This window comes from Argiope bruennichi, chromosome 8, assembly GCF_947563725.1.
Source record: "Argiope bruennichi chromosome 8, qqArgBrue1.1, whole genome shotgun sequence".
Taxonomy (NCBI): domain Eukaryota; kingdom Metazoa; phylum Arthropoda; class Arachnida; order Araneae; family Araneidae; genus Argiope; species Argiope bruennichi.
In genome coordinates, this window is record NC_079158.1 from 39492870 (window position 1) to 39504946 (window position 12077).

The 12077-nt window shown below is 26.8% G+C and overlaps 1 protein-coding gene across 1 annotated transcript in view; it reads right to left on the reverse strand.

Annotated features, from left to right (window-relative positions):
- LOC129981163 (zinc finger FYVE domain-containing protein 26-like) overlaps positions 1 to 12077 on the reverse strand; it is a 70190-nt gene that overhangs the window by 35604 nt on the left and 22509 nt on the right. Inside the window, exons 15-19 of the mRNA XM_056091878.1 lie at positions 8130 to 8356; positions 6100 to 6254; positions 5197 to 5282; positions 4249 to 4346; positions 3485 to 3577 (exon numbers count right to left, since the gene is read on the reverse strand). Of these exons, the coding sequence (XP_055947853.1) occupies positions 3485 to 3577; positions 4249 to 4346; positions 5197 to 5282; positions 6100 to 6254; positions 8130 to 8356 (659 nt within the window). The remainder of the gene's footprint in view (positions 1 to 3484; positions 3578 to 4248; positions 4347 to 5196; positions 5283 to 6099; positions 6255 to 8129; positions 8357 to 12077) is intronic.

Here is a 12077-nt window from a genome sequence, read left to right on the forward strand (position 1 = left end):
GGCTGAGAACTGCTATCCTGAGAGATAAATGAAGACAACACGGACCATCTATTCATGATGAACCATTTCTGCCTTGCTTCCATTTTTAAAAACCACTACTTTGAGAACTCTCTCTCTTTTGAGAACTGCTTTGAACCTAAAAAAACTGAAAATGGAATGCCTTCGAATATTATTTCCTAAAAAAGTAGTTAGCTGAGAACTGCTGTTTAAGGGGATAAATGATGACAGCACGACCCATCTATATGTGAAAAACCATTTTTGCTTTGCTTTTATTTTGAAAAACCACTACTTTAGAATGTCAATCTTTTGAGAATTTTGCACTTAAAGAACTGATTATAACTTGATACTGATATCATTTCTGAATAAAGCAACTGACTGAGAGTTGGTAGACTGAGGAATAAATGAAAGTATTCCGAATTAACGAATATTTATTTCTGCATTGACTCACTTAACTTTCTACTTTCTACTTGGGTCAAAGGAGTGACCCAACAGTCTTGATGGTCACTCCTTTGACTTTAAGAATTTTTCTTTGTTCTACAAGAACTGCTCCACAATATGTCCTTGAATATTATTTCCTCATAAAACAGTTGGCTGAATGGGGAACAATAGACAGTATGAACAAACTAGTTGAGAAGAACTATTATTACCATGTCTTCTTTCTGATACACCACAATTCCTACCCTTTTGAGAATTGTTTCGTACTTAAAAGCCTGATCTTGGAACATCCTCGAATGTAATTTCCACATAAAGCAGTTGGCTGAGAGCTGCTTGATTGTGAGAAAAATGAAGTCAGCATGAACAATTTGTTAATGAACAGTTCTGCATTGCCTCACTTGGCTCCTTGCTGAAATACCACCCTCCTAGAATCCAACTCTTTTGAAAACATCTTCATACTTAAAGAAATCATATGCCTTCACACACACACAGGTCTTCAATATGGCTTTCAAATAAATTTTATTGCATTTATAAAAAAATTTAAAATTGTTTCAGCAACTTTGTTATTTTATTTTTTATGTATTTCTACTCATATGTTTTTGATATTCTATGTACAATCATTTGGTTTAAAATAAAACAATTAGGCCTTCCTCGATTCTGTCTGATCTTTTTATTTTTTTAATTTATATGCATGTTTCCATTGTTTTTTTTTTATTTTATGAAATTCAATATTTTAAGTCTTTTCCCAGTTATCAAAACAAACTAATAAGTACTATCTGATAAATTTTTATAATTGTTGAAAATCGAGGATGTGAATAAATTGAACAAGGAAAATTTACCAAAACTATGTCTTTAAGACTCAAATTAAATACTTAATAAAAACTAAATAAATTTTAATCTTAGCATTTACTTTCTCCCACTTGTATGTGCAAAAGTGTAGGGAAGGAATGCCAACTCAGGAGTTACTTTTATCATCAGATATGATTTAAAATTAAGAGATACAATCATAACTACCTCATCTTGCTTCAAAATATGAGATTAATACAATTAAATTTAGCATTAACTTCTTTATTATGAATTTAACACTAGTCACAATATTTACAACTTTTTTTTATTTGTTATGCATGTATTTAAGAAAGAGTAACATTATTTGCAGGCACAGTACCTACAAATAAAATAAAAATTGCAAACCTACAAATAAAAAGCTATTAGTATATACAAAGTCCAAATAGCCTGTTATCATTAGAGCAGTGTAATCAAACAGCATTCATCGCTGCCACTTCTCCAAATTTTCACATCATGCTAACAGAAGGACGTTTGGTCTCAATGGATTTAACATGCATTAGACCACTTACATAGCATAGTAGAATTGGGTTTTGCACTCAGAACCCTACAGATCTGTATTAAGATTACCTTTAGGCCTACACAAGTAGAATAATAATGAAATATCCATTTTTTATTCCTAAATGCCTATTCCACTTAGTGAAATTGATCTCCCAACATTCATTGGTAACTGTTCACGCAATAAACTTTTTCCCTTTTAAAATCATTTGAGGGCTTTTTTCCTGCAATTTACATTCTTTTTTGCTCTTTTCAACAAGACATCATTTGAACATAATAATTTATATACCTTCAGAACCTTTTTTAAATTTCTAATCATTTAGACTAAAACTTATTTAAGAAAATGTATATTTTACTATATGTTTGGAACAGTATGATTAAAGATGGTTCTTATTCCAAGAAATAAAAACAAACCAAACCAAAATAAGTAATGCACCAATGTTAATTGTAATTTAAGAGAATAAATAATGAAATGCTCCTGAATTTTTCCTATTTTCAAGAGAATTATCTTATACCTTCAAGTAAATTAATAGAAATAGTAAAAAATAATTTTATTTCACAATTACTTTAAGAGTCTTAACTATTTTTGATTGAAGGAAAGGGATAAAGACTTCAAAACAACAAGAATTCACACAATAACTTTTTAAAAAATTCAGAAAATCTATTTTATGTAATATCAAGGAATTTGGTTTAAATTGAAATCATTTAAATAAATATTTGATTAAAAAAATATCTATTCTATTAAAAACAGACTCAAACTACACAAATTGTTATGAAAAAAAGTTTTTAAAGTTACAGAATTAAACTAAAAATAATGATAAAAAGAAAAATGCTTTTAAAATATTATTTAGACAAATGAAAGCAATAAACAAAATGAATTAAAAATGATATCATTTGAGAGAGATACATAATGTTAAGTAATAATAAAAGGCAAAATTGAAACAAAAAAAATCCATTACAATTCTTCTATAAACATCCATTTCTTTTTTTTTTCTACATAAATATTTTCTTTTTAATTTTATATATTTTATGTTTCAGCCATTCATCAAACAACTTGACTTTACTTATATATTGAAAGTATTCTTTTGTAGCATTTTCTCAATCTACTCACTTCTTTTACGTTTTACCAAATGATTCATTTCAAAGACATATTTATCATTTTACAAAGCTTTGGATTATTTAGTCACAAAAGAAGAAAACTTCTATCCTCCTCTCATTAAAAAAATATATGTATTTCAATATCTTACATAGTTAACACCAGACGGCATATTTACAGAAATCTTTTTCTTAAATATTTATTTACATATAAAAATAAATTATTTTTTTGCTTTTGTTTTCAGAGGGAAAAAGTGGTTTTCTTTAACATTTCAAAATTTAAAAAAAAAATAAGTAAAGATCTACAAACATAAAAATTAAAACAAAAAAATCTTATACAAAACTGCTCCACATTCTACTTGTATTAAGCATGCAGAAAACTTTTGAAATTAAAAATGTAAATCAAAATTAAACTATTATATCTAAAAAAATCTTTTTAACTATTTTAGATACATCTTAAGTTTTAACACTGAGATTATTTAATTAAATTTACTGCTTCAATAATGAATCAATAAAAATTTTTTCAATATAAGGAGAAATGAATAAAATTGCTTCAAAAGTTTTTTAAATGTTTGAAATTCTCTTATTTTCACAATGTGACAGCATTACAAACCTTCTCTTTTTGTAGATCAACAGTGATGGTGGCATCAAAGTAATCTTTCATAGCTTCTTCCAATTGATAGTCAATACTGTCACTATACAATGCCTTAGATAATAAAAAAGAAATATATAAGATCACAGATCAAAAATATTTTTAAAATCTCATAGAATGTTAAAACCGTACAAAATCATGCCTTAATTGAAAAATAATTATTATTGCAAATAAAGTTCTTAATAATAATGAAATTTATTAATGCAATATTCTATATAATTTTAAGCTAAGTCAGCAAGAACAATAATAACGCAATAGGAAATTGAATGCAGCACAACTCACTAGCTGTTCACACTTATTATCTAACTATATCAAACAACCTTTATAAACTATAATTAGAAATAGCAATGAAAAGTCATCTAATTAGATAATGGTTTGAATATCAAGCACGAGTCATGGCAATGAATATGCTAATAAAATTTATTTTAAAATTTTAAACACTTATAATCTGCATAAATGAAATTTTTGAGAAAATAATATACTTGGCAATAAATTAAAGTTCTAAAATATTATCTTTTGTTTCCAAAAAGATAAAATATACATTCATTGATGCATTGGTTATGAATCTAATCAAACACAAAAAGTTTTTAATGATGAATGTGTAAAACAGAAGAATGTACAGCAATAGAGAGCCATGCAGAAGCAAAAATCATTACAAAACAAATATTAGTCATTGCCAAAATGTAAAATTCATTTATTCACAGAATGCATGGGATCAAACATACTTGTAATTTAGGTGAATGTAATAAACCATCTACCAAAACAAACAATGTTCTAGGTTCTACTGGTGGTGTATATTTTTCCCATGCAGATTTAAAATCACCTAAAAAAATAATAATTACATCTTTTAATAAAAAAATATATTCTATTACAAATATTAAGAGCAGAAATAAACTTCAATCTACCATTTCTTTTTTTTTTTTTTTGATATTTTAGTGCAAAAAAAAATTAATAAATCAGAACAGACATTCATTAATGGAATTCGTGTTTAATGGACTCCATAGGAAATTTTAATCAAGAAAATATATGATATCACAAATGCAAGAAAAAGAAGAAAAATAAAACTGAATTTACTAAAAAAAGTACTGTTAATAAATATGACCTAAAAAGTAAAATTCTATTTATGATTTATTTAAATTCTTTGAAAGTAATTTTCAAAAGAAAATGTGGTTGTAAAATAAATTTAAACCTTTATAAATCATGCAGCAAAAAATCAGCGGTCAGATCGTACAAAATTTAAAGCATATTTCAGTTAGAAGATTTAAACGCCTGAGTGAAACTACACAAGAAAATTCCAACTTTTTCAAATTAAATAAATAAGATAAAATCCTACATCAAAAATAAGGATTAAAGATTTTAATTATAATTGTATGGTTCAGTCAAAACTAAAAATATATGTTATAAAATTGCTCACAAAATATCTATCATTTAGCACTCTATTTTACTACTAGTGACCTTCCTACTAGCGATTTACAAAGTTATGCCTTATTATATGGCATAAAAATTTAACATTGCAATTGAATCGAAACTTTAAAATAATACACTACAATAAAATCTAAATTTTGAATCAAAAATTAATAATTATTACTTTTTTCTAAGAACAAAAAAATTAATTTGCAATCAAATTTTATAATTAATTTAATAAATTTTTCATAAAACAAATGCATACAAACCTAACAGATGGTAAAATGGGGGTTCTTGCAAATGCTTTGGTATTGGTAGTTGAGCATGCAGCAGCTGATAGCGTAAATCAAAAAGACTACACAAATAAAATAAAAAGAAAAGATAATTTCTTTTATTCAGAACTATGAATATATAAAATTATTTTTAACTATAAATAAAAACAGCAAACTTTTTTTTAATAATATAAAAAGTGCAAATAATTCAGATTCCTGAATTAATTGCACTCTGATTCCTAACTAATTCAGACATGCCTAATGTAACTATTCCTAACTAATTCAGATTTCCTCTTTAATTCCATTAAGAAAACTCTTAAAACAAAGAAAAATTGGGAGAATCATGATTATAATTAAACTGCCTTGAAAATTCAGATTTATCTAAAATAATAGATCTATCTTAATTATATACTGGATTATAAAATCCAACCTTTTAACAGTCTATATGGAATGCAACCATAAAAAATATATAACTTATTGATTATTTCAATATTTAATATTTGGTTTTAGCTTTTATAAAAAAAATGTTTTAATATTTTTCTGTTTAATTAAGTAACAAAACTACTATAAGATTTAAAAACTTGATATTTATATTTAGGTACGAGGATAAAACTTTAATTAAAACATGATGTCAATAGAACATATGTATCATTAAAAATTTAAAATAATCTAATTATTATTGGGATGCTTTTTAAGGAAAATAATACCATAAAAAAACTTAATAATATAAAAAATCAACATATTGCATTGTTTCTATAGACTGTAAACACACTCACTAAATTTCAAAACGAATTTAACTAATAAAACTAATTTCATAACTTAAACATAAAACAAAATATCAATTGTCAAATATTTAGTGAATATTTGAAATGCATATGGCAAATGAAATGATAAAATTACCTAATAGGACCAATTTGACCCACGCAATAACCAAGAACTTTCTGCATGGTAAGACGTTCTAAAAGATTTGGAGAAATCAACTGAAAGTGATGCTCAAAGGAAGCATTAAAATCATTTGATGATGTAAAACTTGGGGCAAAGGGGTTTTCCTTATCCTGAAAAAAAATTAATTGATTCCATTAGTAGACATATCTAACAAAAAGTTCAATACAAATAATCAAAAGATCTTTCATCATAATGAAATAACTTATAAATAACAATGAAATTTTAGATATAATATATGCAGCAACTCATCATACGATTAAAACAAACTTTTAATGTCATATCTCTAAACTTTAAATGTTAAATAAGAAATGTTTTCTTAATTTTAAAAAAAAATCAGTGCTTTTCCCTCAATCATTGGCGTGTTCTTTCGAAATTCTATTTATTATTTAAATGTTTATTAAATAGAAAGAGATGTGCCAAATAATTATTATGAATAAGAAAAATAATTTATTTTTAAAGGAACAGTTAGATATATTCATCATCATTATAATCATATTTGACTATACAGCCCAGGGTGGGCCAGTGCCTTCCTCTGAATTCTGCTCCATCGCATTCTATTTTTGACACTTGTGCGCCAGTTTCTTTCCTGGATAGACAGGAAGTCTGTCTCCACTGACTCCATCCATCTCATTTTGGGTATACCCCTTTTCCTATATAAGGTTTGTATGTAGGTTTATGTAAAAGAATTTTTTTTTAATATGGAATCATCATCCATTCTAAATACATGAGCTGCCGCCCAGTTCATCCAATTTATTTTTATGAACTTTATAATGTCTGGCTCTCTACAGATTTTATATAGCTCAAAGTTATATCTGCTTCTCCAAACATTGTTGATTTCTATCCCACCAAGAATGGCTCGCAAAATTTTTCTTTCGAAAATGGCTATTTTATTTTTCTCCAGCTTTGGCTAGGGTATAGATCTCCGAGCCATAGGTAAGTATTGGTCTAATTAAGGTTTTATATAGTAAAAATTTTGTATTTCATGATAATAGTGGGGATTTAGTTAGTTATATTACATTTTTAAATAAGCTACTCAAAACTTTAAGGTGTTAATTTAAATTTAATTTTATAATTGTGACTTAAGTTGCCTTGGCTGAATCGACTAAGCGAGGTGAAAAATAACTGCCAGAAATTTTGGAGATGTAATATTTTATATGCAAAAGATATTGAGATAAAGTTATTAGATGATAAAAATGGTAATTTAGGTTGTTGTTTTTTTTTTTGGCATTTATCTTATTAAAATAACATGATTTAATAGTGAACCTGTCTGGCTGGAAAAAAAATACTTGCTTTGCAAATTTGAGATAAAATTCAGTGTTCTTGTAATTTTATTTGGCAAACTGTAGAAATGAATAAAAATTATTTTCTAAAAAAAAATATTTTTGTTTTAAATTTGGTGGCTTGCAGATTTTAAAAAATGAAAAAATCATTTAATAAATGGAAAACAGAATTATACAAGCATGTATTTAATAAAATATATTTGGTATTGATTCAAGAAAATATTTATAATGAAAGGTTTAAGATGAAAATAAGGAATGTCATATAATGTCAATTAAATTTATTACTAAAAACTTTTTTTTTTTTTGAAACTCAAAAATTAGAATACAATTTAAATTCTTCAATCAGATATATAGAATCTTCAATTAAATAGGTTAAAGTAATTTTACACCATTAAATAAAATTTAATTTTACAAAACTGTACGATAATAATGAAATTCTGAACATAAGAAAACTAGGAAATTTACATAGCTGCCCGTCAGAAATAACAAAAATGCATATTTATTTTTGAAGAATAAATATTATTAAAAAATATCAGAGGAATAAAAAAAAATCAAAACAGATGAACAAAAATTATGAGATAAAGGAATTTTCAAAACAAAAAAAGAAAAGAAAGAGAGACAGGGTAATAGTTACAATCTCGATTTTTAAAAATACAGTAATATTAAATGTTTTTAAAATGTTAGGTTTTTAAAATATAAGCTTACTTGTGATTTCCAACTTATTACTTCTAGCAAGATAGCATGTAACCATGCAATATTAGTCAAATTAACAAAGAAAGCTAATTTTTCTTCCCTAGACAGCAACAAATCTAAATCAACAAAAGCTAGTTCAGAGCACTCTTCCATCCAAGTAGAAAGCTCAGAGTGTTGGGCCAAAGAAAATAATTCTGCTACAGTAAATACTCCACAAGAATCATTCGCCATTGTTGTATCTATAAATAAAAGACAGAATTTTAATTCTTTATTGATTAAATTATGAAAGATACAATGCTAGGAACATTGTCTAGGTCTTCAATAAAACATTAGCATGTTAGTAATTTCTATAGTAAAAGCAAGAATAATGATGATTATAACTGTGAAATATTTGTTACAAATAACAAGAACTATAGCAGCAGGGGTGTTTGTGGGACCCCAAAAAATCCCCTGAAACTTTTACGGACTTACTACCGGCATTTTGGAGTTTCGAGAAGGGGGGGGGGAGAAATGAAAAATTACAATTATGAAGTATTGAATGACCTAATTATAAAAGTTCAATGAATTACTTTTTTTGCAAAATTAATAACCATAAATTTTCAAACATATAAACTACTACATTTTATGCAAATATTTTAAATTACCTGAATTAATTCTTTTAAAAAAATTATCTAATTTCTGCTACTATTTTTTTATTTTCTGATGTTTGTGGGCTTGTCTTTCTTTTGTGGTGAACTCCATAATTGCAGGAAGGTTGACTTTTATTTTCCTCATTTACAGTTGAAGAAATTTCCTCGAGAACTGCACATGCAGAGGTAGAAGCAGTTTGCTTTTCTGCTAATGTAGAAGGTTTTTCAGAGACTTTTATAGGCGACTCATCTGAAATACATGTTTTTAAGTCCTCTTCATATGTTTTCCAACTTCTGTTCATATTCAGTAAGAGATCTTTGTGAATTGGATCAGTCATTGGATTTTTTGAGCCATATTTTTCACATGAGGTTTCTTTAGAAGCCATTAAATCATATTTAATAGTCTGCACTGCATCTAGGGAATCAATCTTAAGAGAGGTTCTATAGTCAGTGACAAGTGTACCCATTAAGTTGAATGCACTTTCCACTAATGGGCCATGGAAGCAGCTAAGGCAGGCTTTGACCAATTTAGCTAATGTAGGATACTTATAATCATTTGTGAAATCATCTTTTAAATTAAAAACTTTAGACCAATATTTATCAATTGTACACTTGACTTGATTTCCACTTTCATCAGATGTGTAGAGCATTTCTTTGGTGATATCAATATCACTCTGGTATAACCTTATTTCAGCTTCTACTTTTGACTTTTCATTATCACTAAAAATATGGGACATAAAAGATGATAATTTTTCAAAAGCTAATATTGTACTGGTTTTACCTCTTAGCTCTGGATCTAATGCTGTAAAACTAATTAGATATGAATTTTTAAGGGGTAATTTCTGTTTCATATGCTGAAATTTCAAAGTGAAATTCTCTTGCGTACATAAATAAAAAAATATTTCAATAAGCGAAACGAAAAATTTACACGTGCATCAATAAATGAAACGAAAATTTTACACAGCGGAGAAAAAAAAGTTGCGAAGCGATCAATGACAAATAGCTAATACGGCGAAAAATCCCCCTTCTCTACTTATTGGTGCCACGCCAGGAGAGATAAGACCTTTGAACCCAGAGTCACGTGATCGCACATCTGGTCGAACGCAGTCTCTCCCTTTTTTTTCTGCCGCGCCTACTTGCCGAAAAGCAACCAGAAGAGAATGTCCGAGAACCGGGGGAATGAGTCATAACTCGCAATAAGGAAAGAACAAAAAACAAGTTTTTTCCCCCTTTTCGCGCATTATCACTGCCTTTGGAGAAAGAAAGGAAAAGTTTTCACCACACACACTGACCTTGCGTTTTCTGCTTTCAAAGCAAACAAAATTACCCAGATCAAAATAAATAATTCATTATTATTCCTACTTCCTTTTGAACGACGATCCCCGGAATTTCCGGGTATCGAAGTTCAAAATCCCCGGAATTCCGGGGTTTCCCCGGAGCACAAACACCCCTGATAGCATTTAATTTTAAAAATTTAATTAAAAAATATAAGTAACAAGGAGGAAAGGATTTGCATTTATTTTTGAAACTGAAGTGGCAATCATTTTTAAAAGTTTAATTCATATGACCAAATTAACGTGAAATTCAATTTTTAGAAAAGGAAAAAATTCAGAAAAATTTCTTATGAATGATTTGATTTCCTTCTTATTTACATCTGTATTATATATACAAAATAGTTACTGAATATAAACTTCATAATTTTATGAAGTATGAGTAAATACATGAGCTTCCAAACCACATCAATATGAAACAGCTTCTACGATTATTAAATACTATAAAATTTTATAACAAAAGAAAAATGTTAATTATTTATTAAAAAATATAATTAATTGTTAAAAGATATTTGTACTTATTTTTAAAGGTTTAAATGATAATTGATAAAAATGTTCAGTCTATATGATGAACAAATCTATATGAAATTAAATTTCAAAAATAAGAGATCAAACACAGATTTCAAAGCTGTTCTCCACGCACTAGAAGTGTGTATTTCAATTACTTTCTTAAAATTCAAATGAATTTTTGATAGAAAATAAATATTTAAAATAACTGAAATCAGCAGAAGTGTCCTCCTCTTGGCTTATGAAATATATCACATGTTATTTATAATTTCATAATTTATAGAAGACAATCAAGTATACATTTTGGACTTCTTCCTTTTGTTAAAGTTAGATAATTTAATAAAGATATATTATAGATTCCTATTTAAATCTTATAGATCTGTATCTATAATTTTGATATTAAGTTCGTTTTTGCGTTATTATATTATCAAGCACACAGATGATCTAATACATAATTCAAAAAATGTATTTAAAAACATAAAAACTAACAGACATCATATAGTTGAATTTGTTGAAGATTACAGTGCTTTTTCTGAAGTACTTCACTAATCGTGGTATTCATTTTGGCAAGCTGAAATTTAAGTCATAAAGAGGAGAAAGTAAAAGTTTCAATAATTCGACTTAAGTATTTCTATCTAGTTATTTAAAAGTCTCCAATGCCCTCATATCTATTCCATTCACAAATATAAATCATCCCTCCTACCAGAAATCTTATTCAGAATAACATAGTGCCTTTTGTGCTTTAAAATATTTTAGATAGTTTCATTTCAACTGATTTGATTCAAAATTTGATACAGATCTATAAATATGGAGTAGATACTGCAGACAAAATTTTATTTATCTATGTAACTGCAAGTTTGAATTATCACTTATATACATGTTTGAATTATTACTTACACTTATACAGAAAATAGACAAGAGGGAATCATCAATCTTCAGACGAATTTAGCTAAATTTTGAAACAAATCTATAACTCTGATAAGAAAACCATATACATTCAGCTATCTAATTTCTTGCATTTTTAAGTTATGGTGTTTACATGCATATAGATAAACTGATAGACTTCTTGTAAATAGATTATAAATCAGTCACAATTCTACAATAGCACTAACTAAATTATTCAAGTTACTATGAATAACAGAAAATGTCACACTCCCTTTTTATTATGAATCCTTTATTCACGACTTAGCTTATTTGTGCTTGTCCAAGAGGAGTTAATTAAGATTAATAAGCAAATAAAGCCAGATTAAGTCAGTTAATCTCCTCCTACTTACACATACATATAAATTCAAAATATTAAAAAAAAAATCATGAAATCTAGCAGCTAACAGTATTTAATGATAATTATAACACATTTTTTAAAATTTATCTTTCTTTCTGAAACATTTTAAACTAAACAGACAAATTAAATAAAAGAAATTTAATTATTCATATTCATGATTTTTTTAAAGAAAATTGTTTTCAAAACCTAAACTTTTTTTTTTTTTTTTACC